Source organism: Phyllobates terribilis, unplaced genomic scaffold (assembly GCF_046119375.1).
Source record: "Phyllobates terribilis strain yellow unplaced genomic scaffold, ASM4611937v1 Scaffold_13__5_contigs__length_258822181, whole genome shotgun sequence".
Taxonomy (NCBI): domain Eukaryota; kingdom Metazoa; phylum Chordata; class Amphibia; order Anura; family Dendrobatidae; genus Phyllobates; species Phyllobates terribilis.
Genome location: NW_027362773.1, coordinates 204,852,328 through 204,878,638, shown reverse-complemented (window position 1 = coordinate 204,878,638; position 26,311 = coordinate 204,852,328). Strand labels below are relative to the sequence as shown.

Below are 26,311 nucleotides of genomic sequence, written 5' to 3'. Positions count from 1 at the left end.
ACCTGGAGATGGGAGTCCTAATACCTGAGGACACCTCCCCGGATGCGCACTGGGATACGGAAAGGCAACTGCAGTACAAGAAGGTACAGGAGAGTGTGGAGAAGAGCCTGGCCCAGGTGAGAGAGAAGCAAGAAAGACTCTTCAATCAACACGCCCCTGCTAGTCCCCTAGAACCTGGTGAGCAAGTCCTAAAGCGGAAGAGAAGGCTACATAAGTTGGACGACCAGTGGGAAAGGGAACCCTACACCGTACTGCAGTCTGACCACGACAACCCAAAGGTGTGCATAATCACCAAGGACGGAGGAGAAACCACTAGTGTCGTCTCCAGAGACCACCTCAAAAGGTGCCCCGAGCAACTCCGTAGTGCAGAAGAGGATCAGAGTGACCTTGAACCCGCAGAGGACAAGGAAGAAATGATCAGCACCGTTCTCGGAGAGTTCCCTCAGTCCTGGACTCGCATAAATGATGCTATAGTGGTACCCGTCCTGCATTTCCTGCAACCGGCCCAGCAACAACCAACACCAGAGCCGGAAGGTGAAGAGGAGCCAGCAGTTCCAGAGGCAGAAGAGCCTGTACCAGCAGCCCAGGAGAGTCAACCCTCTGCTGACAGTGAGCCTGCCATGCCTGCGGTAAGCCAAAGGACCCGCAGACAGCTGCCTGCCCTACCTGTACACCCAGCTGGTAGCTGTACCCCTAACGCTAGTGGGGAAAGCCAAGTCAGTCCACCACCAGACAGTGGGTTAAGGAGGTCAACCAGGAGCACAAAGGGACAGATACCCGCTCGCTGGAGAATATAGAGTGTACTAAGATTGTAAATAACCCTGTTGCCAAATGTTAAAATGTTTGCCAAAGTTACCTGCATGTTTATTGATAGTGTGTTTCAGTTTCTTGCAGCAACCGTAAGGACTCACAGGTTATGGACTTTTTATAACCGGGACCTTGTGTGGACTGCATTCTGAGCCTAACCCAGGAATGAACTAAGACTGTAAAGGACTTGGGGTAGGACAGACCCCCACCTGGTTAAGGCTCCCCGTTGTATTGGTGATATGGACACCCGGTCACAGACCACACTGTGACCTTAAGAACTCAATTTGTGCGTCGTCTGTCTATTAATGTTTTATTGTTATGAATATTGTCTTTGTTTGCTGTTTAGTCCCGGAGTACTAAATTTCACTAGGGGGGAATGTGTCACCCTGCCTGGATGCCATTAGTGTAATAAAGCTGTGTCTGAGAGCAAGGGGGAGGTTCTCTAGTCAGGGGAACATTAGCATGCAATGCCTCCTGTCTCAGGCCAGTAGGGGGAGCAGGCTGCCCCTATAAAAGCTGGTACTGGGGACAGGGTTAGAGAGAACTGGATTGCCTGTCTCAGCTTTGAGATGTGTCCCAGAGTGGAGCAGGGACAGAAAGTTGATTGCACCTAAGAGGAAGTGTGGCAGTAGGAGAGAGCCACAAGCCAGAGACAAGAGGCGAAGAGAGCCTGTCTTGGCAGAGAAAAGACTTAATTTTCCCAGACTTTGGTGTCTGAGGCTGGAAGGATTCCACATCCCCCAGCAGAGAACCAGCCCGCAAGGGACTGTACATTCCTTGGCCTAAGAAGCCTGGAGGCCCTGCCACAACCGAAGGGACCAGTAAAGCCGTACAAGGCTGGGAGCAGAAAGGAACCCACGTCGCAGGCCATACAGGTGAGAAAGCACGGAAGCTCGGAAACGTGGGCTGTTATCCTATCAGGAGGAGATAGTCAGAAGGAGCGCAGAAAGCACGGTAGGCCTACACCCTCACCCTGACCAGGGCCAATTTCCCCGTTGCTCTCAGACATCCAGGTCCCCTCCTAGCTGGGACTGTTTGTGGGTCAGTCTACCTGTTTAGTAAAGACCCTGGACTGCAACCTGTTGTCTGTGTGCTCCTTGCTCCTCCAGCACTACCATCACTCCCACCATCCACTATACTGCCCTGGGGCCGCACTCTTCCCGTGGGGAGTCACACTACCCTAGCTGCACACCTCATCAGCCCCAGCGGTCTGCAAGCAGCGGCGGTTCCTAATAACCGCAATCCACGGGTGGCGTAGTCGGACATAATTAATAACACATAACGGACTACCACTGGCCTGACCACCCTGAGCCACGGAACCGGGTTGCCACTACTACTCCCATCGTTCCCCTACTGCCCGGATCCGAGTGCCCCACGGCCCAGGGGGCGAGTCAGAAACACAACTCGTCATGTTTGGAGGAGAAAGAATGCTGTGTTGCATCCAAAGAACACCATACCTACTGTGAAGCATGGGGGTGGCAACATCGTGCTTTGGGGCTGTTTCTCTGCCAAGGGACCAGGATGACTTATCCGTGTACATGAAAGAATGAACGGAGCCATGTATCGTGAGATTTTGAGTGCAAACCTCCTTCCATTAGCAAGAGCATTGAAGATAAAATGTGGCTGGGTTTTTCATCATGACAATGATCCCAAGCAAACTGCCAGGGCAACGAAGGACTGGCTTCGTAAGAAGCATTTCAAGTCCCTGGAGTGGCCTAGTCAGTCTCCAGATCTAAACCCTATAGAAAACCTTTAGAGGGAGTTGCAAGTCCGTGTTGCCCAGCGACAGCCCCAAAACATCACTGCTCTAGAGTAGATCTGCATGGAGGAATGGGCCAACATACCAGCAACAATGTGTGCCAAACTTGTGGAGACTTACAGAAAACGTTTGACCTCTGTCATTGCCAGTAAAGGATATATAACAAACTATTGAGATGAACTTTGTAATTGACCAAATACTTATTTTACATCAAAATTTGAAAACAAATTCTTTCCAAATCAGACAATGTGATTTTCAGGATTTGTTTTCTCATTTTGTCTCTCATAGTTGAGGTCTACCTATGATGTCAATTACATGCCTCTCTCATCTTTTTAAGTGGGAGAACTTGCACAATTAGTGGCTGACTAAATACTTTTTTCCCCCACTGTACATAGCTCACCATTCATAGAACTGGTAGATGTGCAGCATCTAAAATGGGGATTTTATCAAAACCGCAGCAAGCATCTCAGTAAGTGATACATCACTGGAAACAGGGTATTTTCCCCTACATTATTCTGCTCTCAAATGTTGTAGCAAAACCCGGTAATAGATTCCCTTTAACGCCAGATTAAAGGAATTTTATTCCAACTCCATCAAGCAATATAGCTATTTGTTAGTATTTGCTTCCATATTGCTGTATTCCCTTTAAAAGGGGTTGTCCGGGACTTTAACATTGATTTCATATCCTTAAAATAGGTCTTTAATGTCTGATCAGTAGAGGTGTGACACCTGGCGATAAGCCTTATCCAGTTCAGCAGCAGCTAGAACTGCTGAGTTGCGGAGCTGTACAGGACAATCCTGTCAACGGAATAGTGGCCGCTGCCGGGTACTGCGCATCCGCCTTCTATTGATTTGAATAGGGGGCAGATATGCAATATCCAACCTGGCCACTGTTCAGTTGACAGAGCTGTTCTGTGCAGCTCCGTAACTCAGCAGTTCCAGATGCCGCTGAACTGGGAACGGCTAATCGCCCGGTGTCGCACCTCTACCGTTCAAAAATTGATGATCTCAAATAAGGATATGCCATCAATGTTAAAGTCCAGACAATCTCTTTAATGGTATAGCTCATTTATAGGGGTCGACCATTACTGCATGAATCAACAATAGTGCTGTCCAGAAATGGTCAGAGACTTGAGAGTATAATTATTTGTGGATTATTAATATAAACATTTCTTACACATTTTACTTTTTTTTTGCCTTTTTATCTCCTATTTCCTTTTTTATTTTTATTATTTTTTTCCATCTAATTAAATCTGATACACTTCAAATTCAGGGCCGAAGGGATAGAGGGATTATTCTCTGCTCAGGAGAAAAAAAATTATTTGGACTAATTGAAAATTTTGCCTGATTCGAGCAAATCTGCCAGAAATGAATTTCGGAAGATTTACTCATCTCTACTCCTTAGTCTATTTTAAATCTCCGAATCATGTACATTAGGATCTACACTGAGCATAAAGAGTATCAGTTTTATCCGAAGTGTTTCTTTAAAGAGAAACAAGGTTAGAGATTTTATTAGAGACACAAATATGTTTTTTTTTTTTTTTTTTAACGTGGCGGTCTACGGGTGATCTATACTTATTGATATTTTCATAGCGAATTCCTTAGATGAAAGACATATTAATCAATGGGGGATGAATGCCTGTGACGAATGCCATACAATGGTGTCCTTTATCCATAGGCTATAATGGTGTAACATATATTATACCTTGTTAGAAGATCATGAAGCTCCCTAATAATCAAAGGTTTCAGGGTCTCCACTTTATAAATTCTGGTTATCGATTCTCAATGATCATGTTGAAGAGGAACCAGTATGGTGTTTGTCCACCAAAAAGTGGACCTGTCACTTGCCATAAATATGTATTTTTTAACATTGTCTAAATGCTGATGTTCTCCCGAATTTGGTGATGTTTTCCTTTTCTTCCTACGTCTTTCTGTTCCTGAAATATAGCCTCCTCTTTCCTGTATATAAATCTACTCTTTTTTAAGTGGGCGTGGTCATCAACTCTTCTCTGTAGACATCTACTTGAGAACCCCACCCAATTGGCTAACAACAATAATAATTACACAGGGCCATATCTCAGGAACGGAGAGGCGCAGAGAAAAAAGAAAAACATCGCCGGATTCAGGAGAACAGCAGCATTTGCACTAGATTAAAAAAAAATACATATTTTTAGAAGGTGACAGGTCCTCTTTAATGTTTAGTAGTTTTTAGAAAAATAAGGTTATTAGCCTCCTTGCCCCATTTTTGCTCAGTATTCATCCTACCTTAAGATTAAGACCTGAGTATATGGAGATTAACTGCGTGAAAAAGTCATGTTCATTGACAACTACATTAAAAAGTTTGTGACCACTACATATCCTTAGCAAATAGTCTGAAATAGCTGAAATAGAAAAAGCAGCTTTAAAGCAAAGATGTGTATGTATGATGTTAATTTATAATTTATCTAATTTATGTAAATGTATGAAATAAGGGATTATAATGATTTTTTTTTATTTTGTTCAGCTTCATTCAGATGTCGATTCTGGGGAAGGGAAGATTAAGTACATACTCTCAGGGGAAGGCGCTGGGACCATTTTCGTTATCGATGACAAATCAGGGAACATTCACGCAACAAAGACTTTAGACCGAGAAGAAAGAGCTCAGTACATATTAATGGCGCAAGCAGTTGAACGAGAAACGAATAAGCCCCTGGAACCACCTTCAGAATTTATTGTGAAAGTCCAGGACATCAATGATAATCCTCCGGAATTCTTACAAGAAAATTATCATGCGAATGTGCCAGAGATGTCCAGTGTGGGTATGTTCATATCTCTATAATTATTAATAGATCTAATGATGGAGTCACTGTGTACATACATTACATTACTTATCCTGTACTGATCCTGAGTTACATCCTGTATTATACTCCAGAGCTGCACTCACTATTCAGCTGGTGCAGTCACTGTGTACATACATTACATTACTTATCCTGTACTGATCCTGAGTTACATCCTGTATTATACTCCAGAGCTGCGCTCACTATTCTGCTGGTGCAGTCACTGTGTACATACATTACATTACTGATCCTGAGTTACATCCTGTATTCTACTCCAGAGCTGCACTCACTATTCTGCTGGTGCAGTCACTGTGTACATACATTACATTACTTATCCTGTACTGATCCTGAGTTACATCCTGTATTATACTCCAGAGCTGCACTCACTATTCTGCTGGTGCAGTCACTGTGTACGTACATTACATTACTGATCCTGTACTGATCCTGAGTTACATCCTGTGTTATACATCAGAGCTGCACTCACTATTCTGCTGGTGCAGTCACTGTGTACATACATTACATTACTGATCCTGTACTGATCCTAAGTTACATCTTATATTATGCTCCAGAGCTGCACTCACTATTCTGCTGGTGCAGTCACTGTGTACATACAGTACATTACTGATCCTGTACTGATCCAGAGTTACATCCTGTATTATACTCCAGAGCTGCACTCACTATTCTGCTGGTGCAGTCACGGTGTACATACATTACATTACTGATCCTGTACTGATCCTGAGTTACATCTTGTGTTATACTTCAGAGCTGCACTCACTATTCTGCTGGTGCAGTCACTGTGTGCATACATTACATTACATTACTGATCCTGTACTGATCCTGAGTTACATCTTGTATTATGCTCCAGAGCTGCACTCACTATTCTACTGGTGCAGTCACTGTGTACATACATTACATTACTGATCCTGTACTGATCCTGAGTTACATCCTGTATTATACTCTAGAGCTGCACTCACTATTCTGCTGGTGCAGTCACTGTGTAAATACAGTACATTACTGATCCTGTACTGATCCAGAGTTACATCCTGTATTATACTCCAGAGCTGCACTCACTATTCTGCTGGTGCCGTCACTGTGTACATACTTTACATTACTGATCCTGTACTGATCCAGAGTTACATCCTGTATTATACTCCAGAGCTGCACTCACTATTCTGCTGGTGCAGTCACTGTGTACATACATTACATTACTGATCCTGTACTGATCCTGAGTGACATTCTGTATTATACTCCAGAGCTGCACTCACTATTCTGCTGGTGGAGTCACTGTGTACATACATTACATTACTGATCCTGTACTGATCCTGAGTTACCTCCTGTATTATACTCCAGAGCTGCACTCACTATTCTGCTGGTGCAGTCACTGTGTACATACATTACTGATGCTGTACTGATCCTGAGTTACCTCCTGTATTATTCTCCAGAGCTGCACTCACTATCCTGCTGGTGCAGTCACTGTGTACATACATTACATTACTGATCTGTACTGATCCTGAGTGACATACTGCATTATACTCGAGAGCTGCACTCACTATTCTGCTGGTGCAGTCACTGTGTACATACATTACATTACTGATCCTATACTGATCCTGAGCTACATCCTGTATTATACTCCAGAGCTGCTCTCACTATTCTGCTGGTGCAGTCACTGTGTACATACATTACATTACTGATCCTGAGTTACATCCTGTTTTATACTCCAGAGCTGCACTCACTATTCTGCAGGTGCAGTCACTGTGTACATACATTACATTACTTATCCTGTACTGATCCTGAGTTACATCCTGTATTATACTCCAGAGCTGCACTCACTATTCTGCTGGTGCAGTCACTGTGTACATACATTACATTACTGATCCTGAGTTACATCCTGTTTTATACTCCAGAGCTGCACTCACTATTCTGCAGGTGCAGTCACTGTGTACATACATTACATTACTTATCCTGTACTGATCCTGAGTTACATCCTGTATTATACTCCAGAGCTGCACTCACTATTCTGCTGGTGCAGTCACTGTGTACATACATTACATTACTTATCCTGAGTTACATCCTGTATTATACTCCAGAGCTGCACTCACTATTCTGCTGGTGCAGTCACTGTGTACATACATTACATTACTGATCATGTACTGATCCTGAGTTACATCCTATATTATACTCCAGAGCTGCACTCACTATTCTGCTGGTGCAGTCACTGTGTACATACATTACATTACTGATCCTGAGTTACATCCTGTATTATACTCCAGAGCTTCAGTCACTATTCTGCTGGTGCAGTCACGGTGTACATACATTACATTACTGATCCTGTACTGTTCCTGAGTTACATCCTGTGTTATACTTCAGAGCTGCACTCACTATTCTGCTGGTGCAGTCACTGTGTGCATACATTACATTACATTACTGATCCTGTACTGATCCTGAGTTACATCTTGTATTATGCTCCAGAGCTGAACTCACTATTCTGCTGGTGCAGTCACTGTGTACATACATTACATTACTGATCCTGTACTGATCCTGAGTTACATCCTGTATTATACTCTAGAGCTGCACTCACTATTCTGCTGGTGCAGTCACTGTGTACATACAGTACATTACTGATCCTGTACTGATCCAGAGTTACATCCTGTATAATACTCCAGAGCTGCACTCACTATTCTGCTGGTGCAGTCACTGTGTACATACTTTACATTACTGATCCTGTACTGATCCAGAGTTACATCCTGTATTATACTCCAGAGCTGCACTCACTATTCTGCTGGTGCAGTCACTGTGTACATACATTACATTACTGATCCTGTACTGATCCTGAGTGACATCCTGTATTATACTCCAGAGCTGCACTCACTATTCTGCTGGTGGAGTCACTGTGTACATACATTACATTACTGATCCTGTACTGATCCTGAGTTACCTCCTGTATTATACTCCAGAGCTGCACTCACTATTCTGCTGGTGCAGTCACTGTGTACATACATTACTGATGCTGTACTGATCCTGAGTTACCTCCTGTATTATACTCCAGAGCTGCACTCACTATCCTGCTGGTGCAGTCACTGTGTACATACATTATATTACTGATCTGTACTGATCCTGAGTGACATACTGCATTATACTCCAGAGCTGCACTCACTATTCTGCTGGTGCAGTCACTGTGTACATACATTACATTACTGATCCTATACTGATCCTGAGCTACATCCTGTATTATACTCCAGAGCTGCACTCACTATTCTGCTGGTGCAGTCACTGTGTACATACATTACATTACTGATCCTGAGTTACATCCTGTTTTATACTCCAGAGCTGCACTCACTATTCTGCTGGTGCAGTCACTGTGTACATACATTACATTACTTATCCTGTACTGATCCTGAGTTACATCCTGTATTATACTCCAGAGCTGCACTCACTATTCTGCTGGTGCAGTCACTGTGTACATACATTACATTACTTATCCTGAGTTACATCCTGTATTATACTCCAGAGCTGCACTCACTATTCTGCTGGTGCAGTCACTGTGTACATATATTACATTACTGATCATGTACTGATCCTGAGTTACATCCTATATTATACTCCAGAGCTGCACTCACTATTGTGCTGGTGCAGTCACTGTGTACATACATTACATTACTGATCCTGAGTTACATCCTGTATTATACTCCAAAGCTGCACTCACTATTCTGCTGGTGCAGTCACTGTGTACATACATTACATTACTGATCCTGTACTGATCCTGAGTTACATCCTGTATTATACTCCAGAGCTGCACTCACTATTCTGCTGGTGCAGTCACTGTGTACATACATTACATTACTGATCTGTACTGATCCTGAGTTACATCCTGTATTATACTCCAGAGCTGCACTCACTATTCTGCTGGCGCAGTCACTGTGTTCATACATTACATTACTGATCCTGAGTTACATCCTGTATTATACTCCAGAGCTGCACTCACTATTCTGCTGGTGGAGTCACTGTGTATATACATTACATTACTGATCTGTACTGATCCTGAGTGACATCCTGTATTATACTCTAGAGCTGCACTCACTATTCGGCTGGTGCAGTCACTGTGTACATACATTACATTACTGATCCTGTACTGATCCTTAGTTACATCCTGTATTATACTCCAGAGCTGCACTCACTATTCTGCTGGTGCAGTCACTGTGTACATACATTACATTACTGATCCTGAGTTACATCCTGTATTATACTCCAGAGCTGCACTCACTATTCTGCTGGTGCAGTCACTGTGTACATACAGTACATTATTATCCTGTACTGATCCTGAGTTACATCCTGTATTATACTCCAGAGCTGCACTCACTATTCTGCTGGTGCAGTCACTGCGTACATACATTACATTACTGATCCTGAGTTACATCCTGTATTATACTCCAGAGCTGCACTCACTATTCTGCTGGTGCAGTCACTGTGTACATACATTACATTACTGATCCTGTACTGATCCTGAGTTACATCCTATATTATACTCCAGAGCTGCACTCACTATTCTGCTGGTGCAGTCACTGTGTACACACATTACATTACTGATCCTGAGTTACATCCTGTATTATACTCCAGAGCTGCACTCACTATTCTGCTGGTGCAGTCACTGTGTACATACATTACATTACTGATCCTGTACTGATCCTGAGTTACATCCTGTATTATACTCCAGCGCTGCACTCACTATTCTGCTGGTGCAGTCACTGTGTACATACATTACATTACTGATCCTGAGTTACATCCTGTATTATACTCCAGAGCTGCACTCACTATTCTGCTGGTGCAGTCACTGTGTACATACATTACATTACTGATCCTGCACTGATCCTGAGTTACATCCTGTATTATACTCCAGAGCTGCACTCACTTTTCTGCTGGTGCAGTCACTGTGTACATACATTACATTACTGATCCTGTACTGATCCTGAGTTACATCCTGTATTATACTCTAGAGCTGCACTCACTATTCCGCTGGTGCAGTCACTGTGTACATATATTACATTACTGAACCTGTACTGATCCTGAGTTACATCCTGTATTATACTCCAGAGCTGCACTCACTATTCTGCTGGTGCAGTCACTGTGTACCTACATTACATTACTGATCGTGTACTGATCCTGAGTTACCTCCTGTATTATACTCCAGAGCTGCACTCACTATTCTGCTGGTGGAGTCACAGTGTACATACATTACATTACTGATCCTGTACTGATCCTGAGTTACATCCTGTATTATACTCCAGAGCTGCACTCACTTTTCTGCTGGTGCAGTCACTGTGTACATACATTACATTACTGATCCTGTACTGATCCTGAGTTACCTCCTGTATTATACTCCAGAGCTGCACTCACTATTCCGCTGGTGCAGTCACTGTGTACATACATTACATTACTGATCCTGTACCGATCCTGAGTTACATCCTGTATTATACTCCAGAGCTGCACTCACTTTTCTGCTGGTGCAGTCACTGTGTACATACATTACATTACTGATCCTGTACTGATCCTGAGTTACCTCCTGTATTATACTCCAGAGCTGCACTCACTATTCTGCTGGTGCAGTCACAGTGTACATACATTACATTACTGATCCTGTACTGATCCTGAGTTACATCCTGTATTATGCTCCAGAGGCCGCACTCACTATTCTGCTGGTGCAGTCACTGCGTACATACATTACATTACTGATCCTGAGTTACATCCTGTATTATACTCCAGAGCTGCACTCACTATTCTGCTGGTGCAGTCACTGTGTACATACATTACATTACTGATCCTGTACTGATCCTGAGTTACATCCTATATTATACTCCAGAGCTGCACTCACTATTCTGCTGGTGCAGTCACTGTGTACATACATTACATTACTGATCCTGAGTTACATCCTGTATTATACTCCAGAGCTGCACTCACTATTCTGCTGGTGCAGTCACTGTGTACATACATTACATTACTGATCCTGTACTGATCCTGAGTTACATCCTGTATTATACTCCAGAGCTGCACTCACTATTCTGCTGGTGCAGTCACTGTGTACATACATTACATTACTGATCCTGTACTGATCCTGAGTTACATCCAGTATTATACTCCAGAGCTGCACTCACTATTCTGCTGGTGCAGTCACTGTGTACATACATTACATTACTGATCCTGAGTTACATCCTGTATTATACTCCAGAGCTGCACTCACTATTCTGCTGGTGCAGTCACTGTGTACATACATTACATTACTGATCCTGCACTGATCCTGAGTTACATCCTGTATTATACTCCAGAGCTACACTCACTTTTCTGCTGGTGCAGTCACTGTTTACCTACATTACATTACTGATCGTGTACTGATCCTGAGTTACCTCCTGTATTATACTCCAGAGCTGCACTCACTATTCTGCTGGTGCAGTCACAGTGTACATACATTACATTACTGATCCTGTACTGATCCTGAGTTACATCCTGTATTATACTCCAGAGCTGCACTCACTTTTCTGCTGGTGCAGTCACTGTGTACATACATTACATTACTGATCCTGTACTGATCCTGAGTTACCTCCTGTATTATACTCCAGAGCTGCACTCACTATTCTGCTGGTGCAGTCACTGTGTACATACATTACATTACTGATCCTGTACCGATCCTGAGTTACATCCTGTATTATACTCCAGAGCTGCACTCACTTTTCTGCTGGTGCAGTCACTGTGTACATACATTACATTACTGATCCTGTACTGATCCTGAGTTACCTCCTGTATTATACTCCAGAGCTGCACTCACTATTCTGCTGGTGCAGTCACAGTGTACATACATTACATTACTGATCCTGTACTTATCCTGAGTTACATCCTGTATTATACTCCAGAGCCGCACTCACTATTCTGCTGGTGCAGTCACTGTGTACATACATTACATTACTGATCCTGAGTTACATCCTGTATTATACTCCAGAGCTGCACTCACTATTCTACTGGTGCAGTCACTGTGTACATACATTACATTACTGATCCTGTACTGATCCTGAGTTACATCCTGTATTAAACTCCAGAGCTGCACCCACTTTTCTGCTGGTGCAGTCACTGTGTACATACATTACATTACTGATCCTGTACTGATCCTGAGTTACATCCTGTATTATACTCCAGAGCTGCACTCACTTTTCTGCTGGTGCAGTCACTGTGTACATACATTACTTATCCTGTACTTATACTGAGTTATATCCTGTAGATCTTTTATTATAAAAATGAAAAACATAACAATAATAATAACAGAAACATAACAAAATTAATAACCCGAAAATAAACAGTGTAATGAAACTGGTCCAGCCGCTCCCTCTCTCCTCACACACATATTATACATATATACACAATAATAATTACCTACACCATGACATCTGGTCCGGTTACCAAACAAATAATAACAATATAATAAACAATAACCGACAAATTATATACAAACTAATATATACATTTTTTTTTTTTTTTTTAAATAAATAAAATAAATACTAACTATACAAATATATACAAGACAAAACAAAACCCCCCACACTCAAGCCCACCAGTCCCTCCCCGGCACTGACCTGAGAGCTGGTCCTGCGCCTCATGCCTCAGTCCATCGTCCATAGGCCAGATCAGGCAGTGCCAGTTTTTCACCCAAATAACCAGTGTCCCGCAAGATGAACCCACCTCCCCCCTTTTCCCTCCACCCAACCTAACACCTACTCCCAAACCCATATATACAATATATACAGAAACAAACAATACAATAACACACAATACAATAACCACAACTGACAAAGCCCAAGTTCGGCGCCTGCAGCCCTACATCACTGTCTACTGATCAATAAAACAAAAATCTATGGTGTCAGCAGCAGCCCACCACCAGGAGAGGAGATGACCAGACTAGGGCACACTAAAAGAAAAGCCCCTCCAGAGGAGAGCGGCCCTCTGTGTACCCAGTCTCTCATACTCCAGAGAACGCACCTTCACCAGGTCACTGAGTATGGTCCTAAGCACATCGTCCACTGGGAGGATTTTCCGCTGCGTCGATACTAAGCACCGTGCGTTCCACGTGTGATACCTAACCACTGCGCTAACTAGAAATAAGGTGCAGCGGTCCCGACCACCCAGGTCCCCGAATGCTCCATAGGCCCATTCCGCATAAGAGAGACCGGCCAGCCGGGGCCAGCCAATGGAGGTGCCCACCCTATTGTACACCTCTGTGTTAAAGGGACAACGAAGCAGGAAGTGATCCATGCTTTCAAGCATGGTACCACAATGCTCCCGAGGACAGTTACTGTCCTCAGAGCTCCTACACTTCAGATTGTCCCTCACACACAGTTTCCCATGGAAGCAGCGCCAAGTCAAGTCCCAAACCTTCGAGGGGATCCTGATAGAATTCAAAAGATGCAGACCCACCCCAAGATCCCGACTTGGTCAATCCCTGAGCGCCAGAGGCCTCTGAAAATGGGTCAACAGAACCCTTTTGTCAAGGAGCTTCCTTGGCAGAGTCCTGACCTCCCACATTCCCAGACCCCACCGGCGAATTACCTTCAGAACCACGGTAGCGTAAGCCGGGAGATGTCCATGCGGTGTGCGGAGATCCTTCACTTGCCCTCCTGTCTCCCATTCCTGGAAGAAAGGCTGAAACCATCCCTTACAGGAGAATACCCACGGAGGAGCCCTCTCTTTCCAGAGGTTTGCAATATTGATCTTAATGAAGGTATTCACAAGGAATACCACAGGGTTGACCATACCCAACCCTCCTAGTCTCCTCGTACGGTAAGTAACCTCCCTCTTGACCAGGTTCAGTCTATTCCCCCATAACAGTTGAAAGAACAAACTGTAGACCCGAGTCCAGAGAGGCTCTGGCAAGATGCACACACTGCCCAGATAGATCAGCAAAGGGAGCAGATAAGTTTTGATCAGGTTTACCCTTTCCCTTAGGGTCAAAGACCAACCCTTCCATTAGTTCACCTTCTGAGTGGCGATCTCTAGCCTGCTGTCCCAATTTTGTTTGGGGTAATCCCTCTGGCCAAATTCGATGCCAAGAACTTTTGCAGAGACTTTGGGTTCTGGAAGGGTGTCCGGGAGATCAAAACCAGGATCTCCTCCTCCCAGCCAGAGACTCTCACACTTATCCCGGTTGATCTTAGACCCGGATGCCTCCAAGTAGCGATTTACCTCTGACATCAGCCATTCTGCCTCCCCATCAGAGGAAACAAAAACGGTGACGTCATCGGCATACGCCACCACTCTCAGAGTGGCTTCCGGTGCTGCCCGATCCATCCCGATCCCAGCCAACGGTCCACGCTCCACCCTCCTAAGAAGTGGGTCAATCGCAAACACGTACAGTAGCGGGTTCAAGGGACAACCCTGGCGAACACCACACCCAACCTCAAAAGAGCTGCCAATCCAACCGTTCACAAGCGGGAAACTCTCTGCCCCAGTGTACAAGGTCTTAAGCCAATCAACAAAGCCCCCCGGCAGGCCATATCTCAGAAGGACAGACCAGAGGTACTCATGATTAACCCGATCAAACGGTTTTGCCTGGTCCAATGACAGCATGTACCCCTTCCAGTGACCAGCCCTACCCTGCTCCACCGCCTCTCGGACACAGAGTACAGCACTAATTGTACTGCGGCCCAGAACAGAGCAATGCTGGGCCCCCGAAAGGAGCTGGGGTGCAAATTTCACCAGCCGATTAAACAGCACCTTTGCCAAAACCTTCCTGTCTGCATTGAGAAGCGCTATGGGACGCCAATTCTCAAGCAAGATGGGTCCTTACCCTTTGACAAGATGATCAGGGCAGACCTCCTCATTGACTTTGACAGAGTGCCCGAGGAAAGACACTCATTGAATACCTCAGTCAAGAGGGGAACCAAGGCGTCCTTAAAGGTCTTATAGAATTCAGATGTTAAGCCATCTGGACCGGGAGATTTCTTTAGGGCAAGCCCTTCAATCGCCAACTTAACTTCCTCTTCCCTGATCATCTCTGTCAAAACACCAAGAGAGGGGTCTACCCCTGGTTCGGGGACGGCTTCAGCCAGAAAAGCCGACATCTCACCCCAATCCAGATCCCTCTTCCCCAAGAGGTGCGAGTAGAAGGATCTGACGACCTCCAGGATCCCTGATCTGGATCTTTTCAGGGACCCCGCAGTGTCAACCAGTCCTGTAACAACTTTACTATTCACTGACATCTTGCAGTTTCTGTAAGGGTCGGGCGAGCGGTACTTCCCGTAATCCCTCTCAAAAACCAAAGATGCGTGTCTATCATACTGACACCTCATTAGCAAAGATTTCACTCTGGAGATCTCCTCGCGGCTACCTTCAGTTGAGACAAGATGCTCGAGTTTCCTCCTCAGGCCCTAATACAGGCGGTACCTGTCCAGGCTCCTGAGGCTCGAGAGCTGGCGGAAGAATCTCGCCACCCTTTTTTTAAACATCTCCCACCACTCTGACTTACTACTACAAAGATCCAGTAAAGGTACCTGACTCTGAAGAAAATCCTCAAAGGACTGTCTTATCTCCGCTTCTTCAAAGAGAGACGAATTGAGCCTCCAAAAGCCTCTTCCAATCTGGGGGGTCTCTCTATGATAGGTGAACCCCTCGTGGCCTGCGGTGTGCCGGATGTGGACATCCACCAGGCGAGCCTCACTAGCTATACTATTAAGGGCGACGCTATCATAAGTCAGCTTGTCTCTGGAACCTCCTCTATCCCGGGGCCTCGTGACAGTGTTGAAGTCCCCTCCAAAGACGACCTGCCGACTCGTAAAAAGGTAGGGCTTGATCCTCATAAAGAGACACTTCCGGTCCCACTTAGATTGGGGACCATAAATGTTAATGAGCCGAAGCTCCTGTCCCTTCATGAGAACATCTAATATCAGGCACCTCCCCATTTCTAACTCAATAACCCGTCGGCATTCTACCGGTGCGGTAAAAAGGACCACCACTCCGCTATACGGCTCGGCCGCAAGAGACCAATAGGAGGGCCCGAGTGTCCACTCCCTCTTAGCTATAAGCACCTCTGCCATATTTGGCAGCCTGGTCTCTTGCAAAAAGAAAATGTCAGCTTCAACCCGGCTGAGAAAATCAAAGGCCGCAAATCTAGCCATATTTGACTTAATGCTGGCGACATTAATGGACGCCAGCGTCAACGGAGTGGGTACCGCCATCATTGGTGATTAAGTTAGATGGCTTTCCTCTTCCCACTCCCCTTATCCTCTGCCTCAGACGAGGAATCCTTCCCCCTCTTTAATGACATAGAGGTGTCCATTTCAGCATTTTTCCTTCTTTTCTCGTCCTCGTCTCCGGACTCTGGGCCAGTCCCTCCCCCCAAGGACCTTGTATCCCCAGGAGAAGGAGACTCGGCGCCCCCTGTAAGCTCCGCCGAAGCCAGAACCTCACCCTCAGCCTCCTCCTCAGAGGAAGAGATGTTATCAAGGGCTTGGAACCGGTTAGAAAGACCAACCAGAGGGGAGTCGGTTTTACCTTCCTTAGGTACCTTGGTCAGAGCGGGAGAAGATGTTTTATCTCCCTTCTTTTTCTTCTTTTTAGTGCCGAGCTTACGCTTGTTCTCTAGCCACCGCTTATTATCCTCATCCATAATTTCATAATGGGAGGATTCTGAGGCAGAGGCAGTTTCCTCCCAGTGGATCCTCCAGACCTCCTCATCCAACTCATCATCCCTCGGGGCCTCAGCAGCAAGACTGGCATCCAGGACAGGGGCTGCCCCGGTAGTCTGGGGCTCGCCCCGCTCCCTCTCCTGTCTGCGCTTGTCTAGACGCCTCAGCTGGGCAGGCGTATTTTTATTGCTTTTCTTCCCTGCCCCTCAGCTCCCCCACCCCTGCTAGTCCCCTCCCCAGCAGAATCGGCCTCACGGCTTTCTCCCACCGGGGTCTCGACTGCATTAGCGAAGGAGCGAGGACAACGGCTGAATGGGTGACCTAACTCACCACACAGGTGGCACCTAATCTCCACACAAGAGGCAGCAAGATGGCCGACACCCCCACACAACGCGCATTTCTGCACAGTGCAGTTTGCACTGAAGTGTGTGGGGTCGCCGCACCTGTGACAGAGCTTCGGTTGCCCCTGGTAGAAGACCAGGATACGATCCCTACCCAGGAAGGCAGACGATGGAATGTGGGCAACCGTACCACCTGAACGCTTAAGTTTTACCATAAACGTCCAGGCCCCTGACCAGATACCAAACTCGTCGTGGTTTTTCTTTGGCATCTCCACCACCTCTCCATACCGACCAAGCCACGTCATGATGTCATAGCAAGAAAGCGACTCGTTACGAGTCATCACGGTCACTTTCTTGATCTGGTTTTGGAGAGACACTGCCTGAACGGCAAAGTCTCGCCAGCCGGGCTCATTTTTTGCCAACTCATAATTCGCCCAGAAGAGCTCAAGCCCCTCCGGCCGAACAAAGCTGACATCAAACTCAGGCATGGAATAGGGATGTATCAAGGCGTAGATGTCAATCGCCTTGAAGCCCATCCTCAGCAGGAGCTCCACAACTTTAGACCTTGGAGGACATGCATCACTGCCCCTCCACCGAAGACGGACCACATTCCTACGCACACTGCCTGGCCCGGCTGTTGGGAGGGACCACACTGTATCCCCCCCTTTTTGTTCTCGGAAGGCCCCGAGGCCATGCCTCTCTATCCAGAAGGATAGATCAACCTCTCGACCCTCTACCATTAGTGATCTCTCCCCCTTCTTTAGAGCCTCCAGAAGGTGCCGTTGCAACATGCCATCCCCAAAGCCCGGAGACGAGGAGGATGCCCTATTTGCCCCAGAGGTGACACTGGCATAACTCTGGACAGGTGTTGCCACCCCCGGGGGGGCAACCGGACCAGTGACCACATCAGCCCCACAGCATCATCATTACCCACCTCCATCTCACCCTCCACCAAACCAGCAACCACACCACTAGACAATGAATTAGCCTCATTCACCCCCACCACCACATTCATTCCTGCTGGACCAGTAACAATGGTGGATGACATTTTGACCTCCGCATCAGGCACAAGGGGCTCAGTCACCTCCATAGAACTGGAGGCGACCTCACCCCCGGTCTTATGTGTGCCCTCCACATCATTGGTCGGTAATTTCCGCTGTTTGGCATTCGGTATAATGTGCCGCTGATCTTTAGCTGCTGTTAGGCGCCGCTGATCTTTAGCTTCAGGATCTTCCGGACCAGCGACGCCAACACAAAATAGCACTTTGGTGGGAGGACCGGAACGCTCAGCCCCGACAGCCCCCTCACACTGCCGCCGCTTCTCAACTAAGTGATCAGCGGCAACAGCATTCAGAGGTGCCGAGGCTACCGGAGCTGCCCCCGACACCGGGCCGCTCCCCCCTCCCACTGTGGAGCACACCACAGCATCGTGGCCTGACGGAACGCCCGCCGCCGGGCCGCCCTCACTGTCCAGCCTCTCGGCTGATGCACCTCCTGCTGCGTCCCCGCTACTACAAGCAGAGACGGAGCTCTGCGCCTCACTACCGCGCTCTGTAATCTCCCCGCGCCTTTGCACCGAATCCACAGAAGAACCCGGGCTGGGCTGGGCAACGGGGCTTATACAGCGAGCTGAGCCTGCCACCGACTCAGGGGGTACAGGGAGGGGGGCATATATGTATCTTACCGCTTTCTGCAGCTTTGGCTTGGTCTTCTTTGCCTTTTTGTGGCCTCCAGGTGCCTCTTCTGGTAGATCGTCACCAAGATGGAAGTTTTGGAGGCACACTGGGGACTCCAGGAGCTTAATCTCCGCCATTAGCGCCCCTCCCTGGCCGCTGCTGTCACTGTCCTCCCCAGAGCCAGCAGAACTGCGACCGGATGTCACTGTCGCCTGTCCTGCAGGGAGCTCGCTGCACGTGGCCTGCGGGTGACTTTGCAGGCTGCCAGATGGGGCTTCCTGCTGGTCATCATCACTCTCATCATCCACCTGGCTCTCAGGCTGCAGCCCCATCTGCCTTTGCTCTCTGGTATCAGCCATTTCTTTGAATGGACCACTCTGCTCTCTGATGGTGGCTTTCCTTATTTCCAGCAGGTGAATCTCGCTTTTCAGCCTCTTTACTTCAGCCTGGAGCTTGGCCTTCCTTGGTTTGGAGGCCCCCGCAGCTTTTGCACTTGTGCAGCGCAGCTCCTCCCGGAGCCTCCTGATGAGCTTACTGGCATCTTCATACTCACGGAGGTGGATCATGACCCGGGAGGCATAGGTGGACACAGACTCCCGGGGTCCCTGCAGCGCCCACCCCGCCTCAGGGAGGTCGGCCTCACCTCCATGAGCACTCAGCTTTCCTCCGGAAGGAGCGCCATCATGCACGCTGCTGTCAGGCTTTTCCTCCATGCTGGAAGCCTTGCGGCTTCTAGAGGTCTCCACAATCCCGGGGGGAGTAGGAGCCACATTGCTGCGACTCCTGGTGCAGCGTCTCACCCCCGAGTCCTCTGATGTGCAGGCCGGTTGCTGGTTTCTTCTGCCCCCCGCTGGCCTGGTTCGGGAAGCAGAAGCCTGGGACTTGGCTCCTTCACTCATCCCAGAAACCCGCTCTCTCTCTGGGAAAGAGAGAGAGCAGGTCCCCAGGTGGAGAGGTGTTGGTTTCTCAGAGATCAGGAGCTCACAGCAGGATCTGCAGCCACCACACCCGTAATCAGCACACTGACTAGCAGCTGATCAGAGCTGCACCCAGTATGCTGCTGGTGTAGTCACTGTGTACATACATTATATTACTGACCCTGTACTGATCCTGAGTTACATCCTGTATTATACTCCAGAGCTGCACTCACTATTCTGCTGGTGCAGTCACTGTGTACATACATTACATTACTGATCCTGTACTGATCCTGAGTTACATCCTGTATTATACTCCAGAGCTGCACTCACTATTCTGCTGGTGCAGTCACTGTGTACATACATTACATTACTGATCCTGAGTTACATCCTGTATTATACTCCAGAGCTGCACTCACTATTCTGCTGGTGCAGTCACTGAGTACATACATTACATTACTGATCCTGAGTTACATCCTGTATTATACTCCAGAGCTGCACTCTCTACTCTAATATATTCAGAGGCGCCGTTGCCACCTGACCTCATAGATTCCATAGCTGATCAATGCCTTAGTTATAGACTATACTTTCCAAGATCTGTATTACCAAAGCAATTTTCTGTAGAATAAATGGTGAAAGATTGTTGCTCTGAAGCCTAAAGAATTGTGAATTGAGCTTTGAACTATAACATTCTCTGTACCTGAAAATCAGCAAATGATACAGAATGCAATGTTCTTACATTACTCTCCTTGCTCTAGATATTTCTAGAAAGTGTGAGCTCAGCCTCCAGAACAGCATCAGTCAGCGTCTACTCCTTCTATTCTGCTCACGTTCTTCATGCATTGTGTAATCGGTGTGATCTCCTCTATCCTCCAGGTACGTCAGTGATACAGGTAACCGCATCCGATGCAGATGATCCCACTTATGGCAACAGTGCGAAGCTCGTCTACAGTATTCTAGAAGGGCAACCATATTTTTCCGTGGAAGCACAAACAGGTAAATTAATAAGGACTTAATTTCAGTTTTTCACAACTATTTGGTTATTTATCAGGTGTAAGAAGCTTGCTGATCATTATAGGAAGTTATTGATTGCAGTTATTTATTCCAAAGTGTGTGCAACCAAATATTAAGGAAGGTGCCCACAATTTTGTCCAGACAATTTTTTGGGTTTTGTGAGAAATTATGTCCAATTTGCCTTTTTCCCTGTTTTTTTTTTGTGCTGTTCCAATACACACAAAGGGAATAAACATGTGTAAGTGCAAGAATTATTTGGGAGAAATACTTCATTTTGTGGAGCAATTTCAAAGGAAACAACACTTTCTGCCATGACTGTAGATAGATAGATAGATAGATGATAGATGATAGATAGATAGATATATAGATAGATAGATAGATGATAGATAGATATATAGATAGATAGATAGATAGATGATAGATAGATAATAGATAGACAGAGAGATAATATATAGATAGATAATAGATAGATAGATAGATGATAGATAGATAGATATATAGATAGATAGATAGATGATAGATAGATAATAGATAGACAGAGAGATAATATATAGATAGATTATAGATAGATAGATAGATAGATAGATAGATAGATAGATAGATAGATAGATAGATGGACAGATAGATATATAGATAGATAATAGATTATAGATAGATAGATAGATAATAGATAGATGATAGATAGATAATAGATAGATGATAGATATATAATAGATAGACAGATAATAGATAGATAATAGATAGACAGATAGATAATAGATAGATAGATAAATAATAGATAGATAATAGATAGCTGATAGATAGATAGATAATAGATAGATAATAGATAGCTGATAGATAGATAGATAGATAATAGATAGATATATAGATATACAGATACATATATAGATAATAGATGATAGATAGATAGATAATAGATAGATATATAGATATATAGATATACAGATACATATATAGATAATAGATGATAGATAGATAATAGATAGAAAGATAATAGATAGATAGATAGATGATAGATATATAGATATATAGATATACAGATACATATATAGATAATAGATGATAGATAGATAATAGATAGAAAGATAATAGATAGATAGTGTTATGATCTGCAACAAGTACTAAGGAAAGATAGGGGAAGGCTTTCCCTACAGTAAGACTAAGCTGAATCCCTACGATGTAGCGGGCTGCCTGTTCCTAGCGAACAGACCCCCCTTAGTCCTCGGCTAGTCTGAAAGAAGACCTATAGCATAAGGGGAGGGGTCCCTAAAAGAACTAAGGACTGGGACAAAAAATGGGACACCTCCAAAACAGAGAAGGTTGTTGCAGAACACAAAAAGACAAACAGTGAAAAAGGTATTTGAGGTCCCAGAGGACCAAGCGAATCTGACAGAGAAAGGTACAGAAGCACCTGGCTAGAGAAACAGTCAAACACTGAAGTCCAGCACAGCCAAAAGGGCGGAGCTGGAATATAAAGGCAGATGGTCACATGACCGCAAAACACAAGATAGCAAAAACTAACAGGAGGGTTCTAACAGATAGATAGATAGATAATAGATAAATAGATAATAGATAGATAGATAATAGATAGATAGATAAATAATAGATAGATAGATAATAGATATATAGATAGATAATAGATAGATAATAGATAGATAGATAGATATGGATAGATAATAGATAGATAGATAGATAGATAGATAGATAGATAATAGATAGATGATAGATAGATAGATAGATATGGATAGATAATAGATAGATAGATAGATAGATAGATAGATAATAGATAGATGATAGATAGATAGATAGATAATAGATAGATAGATAATAGATAGATAGATAATAGATAGATAGATAAATAATAGATAGATAGATAATAGATAGATAATAGATAGATAGATGGATAATAGATAGATAATAGATAGATAGATAGATATGGATAGATAATAGATAGATAGATAATAGATAGATAGCTAGATAGATAGATAGATAGATAATAGATAGATAGATAGATAGATAATAGATAGATAGATATGGATAGATAATAGATAGATAGATAGATAATAGATAGATAGATAATAGATAGATAGATAATAGATAGATAGATAGATAGATAGATAGATAGATAGATAATAGCTAGATAGATAATTACTTGGACAGAAAATAGATTATTTGTGGGCTTTGCCCATAAAAAAAAAAAGTAATTATTGAAAACTAGGAGGTATTTTTCGTACTTCTCCTTCTCTGCGGCAGTGATCGTCCCTCCCCGCGCACTAACAAGGGCCGCACGATTCTTCTAGGCCGTTCTATTCCTATGGCACTTAGTACTACCCACAATGGAGCCCACACGGGAAGGCTATTGTAGAGGCTGAACAAAATGTGTTGGAGGATTAGTCCTGTCTGTAAGTTTATTGCTTGTTACCATGACAATGTGACCTTAGGATAATAGGGAGGGTCATTGTAAAATTCCAAAGGTCACCTTCTATTCCATCACTCACAAAGCCTTCTTTATCTGATCTGTGAGTGAAGTCAGGTCAACAATCTAGGTTTGCTTTTTCTATTATTTTGGGGAATTTGTTTTTACTAAAGAGTGACATTGAGTTTTTATTTTTATTTTTACACTAACTGCAATACTATTTAACAAAGTATATCAAAATATTGAATACAGGAGAGATGAATTCTGTTAGGACCTTGGTCCGTGTATCTAATACAGGAGAGATGACTTCTGTTAGGACCTTCGTCCGGGTATCTAATACAGGAGAGATGACTTCTGTTAGGACCTTGGTCCAGGTATCTATTACAGGAGAGATGACTTCTGTTAGGACCTTGGTCCGTGTATCTAATACAGGAGAGATGACTTCTGTTAGGACCTTGGTCCGTGTATCTAATACAGGAGAGATGACTTCTGTTAGGACCTTCGTCCGGGTATCTAATACAGGAGAGATGACTTCTGTTACGACCTTGGTCCAGGTATCTATTACAGGAGAGATGACTTCTGTTAGGACCTTGGTCCGTGTATCTAATACAGGAGAGATGACTTCTGTTAGGACCTTGGTCCGTGTATCTAATACAGGAGAGATGACTTCTGTTAGGACCTTCGTCCAGGTATCTAATACAGGAGAGATGACTTCTGTTAGGACCTTGGTCCAGGTATCTATTACAGGAGAGATGACTTCTGTTAGGACCTTGGTCCGTGTATCTAATACAGGAGAGATGACTTCTATTAGGACCTTGGTCCGTGTATCTAATACAGGAGAGATGACTTCTGTTAGGACCTTCGTCCGGGTATCTAATACAGGAGAGATGACTTCTGTTAGGACCTTGGTCCAGGTATCTATTACAGGAGAGATGACTTCTGTTAGGACCTTGGTCCGTGTATCTAATACAGGAGAGATGACTTCTGTTAGGACCTTGGTCCGTGTATCTAATACAGGAGAGATGACTTCTGTTAGGACCTTCGTCCGGGTATCTAATACAGGAGAGATGACTTCTGTTAGGACCTTGGTCCAGGTATCTATTACAGGAGAGATGACTTCTGTTAGGACCTTGGTCCGTGTATCTAATACAGGAGAGATGACTTCTGTTAGGACCTTCGTCCGGGTATCTAATACAGGAGAGGTGACTTCTGTTAGGACCTTGGTCCAGGTATCTATTACAGGAGAGATGACTTCTGTTAGGACCTTGGTCCAGGTATCTAATACAGGAGAGATGACTTCTGTTAGGACCTTGGTCCAGGTATCTATTACAGGAGAGATGAATTCTGTTAGGACTTTGGTCCGTGTATCTAATACAGGAGAGATGACTTCTGTTAGGACCTTCGTCCGGTTATCTAATACAAGAGAGATGACTTCTGTTAGGACTTTGGTCCGTGTATCTAATACAGGAGAGATGACTTCTGTTAGGACCTTGGTCCGTGTATCTAATACAGGAGAGATGACTTCTGTTAGGACCTTGGTCCGTGTATCTAATACAGGAGAGATGACTTCTGTTAGGACCTTGGTCCGTGTATCTAATACAGGAGAGATGACTTCTGTTAGGACCTTGGTCCGTGTATCTAATACAGGAGAGATGACTTCTGTTAGGACCTTGGTCCGTGTATCTAATACAGGAGAGATGAATTCTGTTAGGACCTTGATCCAGGTATCTAATACAGGAGAGATGACTTCTGTTAGGACCTTGGTCCGTGTATCTAATACAGGAGAGATGACTTCTGTTAGGACCTTGGTCCTGGTATCTATTACAGGAGACATGACTTCTGTTAGGACCTTGGTCCAGGTATCAAATACAGGAGAGATGACTTCTGTTAGGACCTTGTTCCAGGAATCTAATACATGAGAGATGACTTCTGTTAGGACCTTCGTCCGGTTATCTAATACAGTAGAGATGACTTCTGTTAGGACCTTGGTCCAGGTATCTAATACAGGAGAGATGACTTCTGTTAGGACCTTGGTCCGGATATCTAATACAGGAGAGATGACTTCTGTTAGGACCTTGGTCCGGGTATCTAATACAGGAAAGATGACTTCTGTTAGGACCTTGGTCCAGGTATCTAATACATGAGAGATGACTTCTGTTAGGACCTTGGTCCAGGTATCTAATACATGAGTGATGACTTCTGTTAGGACCTTGGTCCAGGTATCTAATAGAGGAGAGATGATTTCTGTTAGGACCTTGGTCCGGGTATCTAATACAGGAGAGATGACTTCTGTTAGGACCTTGGTCCAGGTATCTAATACAGGAGAGATGACTTCTGTTAGGACTTTGGTCCGGATATCTAATACAGGAGAGATTACTTCTGCTTGGACCTTGGTCCAGGTATCTAATACAGGAGAGATGACTTCTGTTAGGACCTTGGTCCGGGTATCTAATACAGGGAGATGACTTCTGTTAGGACCTTGGTCCAGGTATCTAATACAGGAGAGATGACTTCTGTTAGGACTTTGGTCCGGATATCTAATACAGGAGAGATGACTTCTGCTTGGACCTTGGTCCAGGTACTTAATACAGGAGAGATGACTTCTGTTAGGACCTTGGTCCAGGTATCTAATACATGAGTGATGACTTCTGTTAGGACCTTGGTCAAGGTATCTAATACAGGAGAGATGACTTCTGTTAGGACCTTGGTCCGGGTATCTAATACAGGAGAGATGACTTCTGTTAGGACCTTGTTCTGGGTATCTAATACAGGAGAGACGACTTCTGTTAGGACCTTGGTCCAGGTATCTAATACAGGAGAGATGACTTCTGTTAGGACCTTGGTCCGGGTATCTAATACAGGAGAGATGACTACTGTTAGGACCTTGGTCCAGGTATCTAATACAGGAGAG

The 26,311-nt window shown here is 44.8% G+C and overlaps 1 protein-coding gene across 5 annotated transcripts in view; it reads left to right on the top strand.

Annotated features, from left to right (window-relative positions):
- CDH11 (cadherin 11) overlaps window positions 1–26,311 on the top strand; it is a 219,492-nt gene that overhangs the window by 149,012 nt on the left and 44,169 nt on the right. For all 5 annotated transcript variants that reach the window (XM_073659155.1, XM_073659157.1, XM_073659156.1 and 2 more), the window contains 2 exons: window positions 5,070–5,364; window positions 20,847–20,966. In XM_073659155.1, the coding sequence (XP_073515256.1) occupies window positions 5,070–5,364; window positions 20,847–20,966 (415 nt within the window). The remainder of the gene's footprint in view (window positions 1–5,069; window positions 5,365–20,846; window positions 20,967–26,311) is intronic.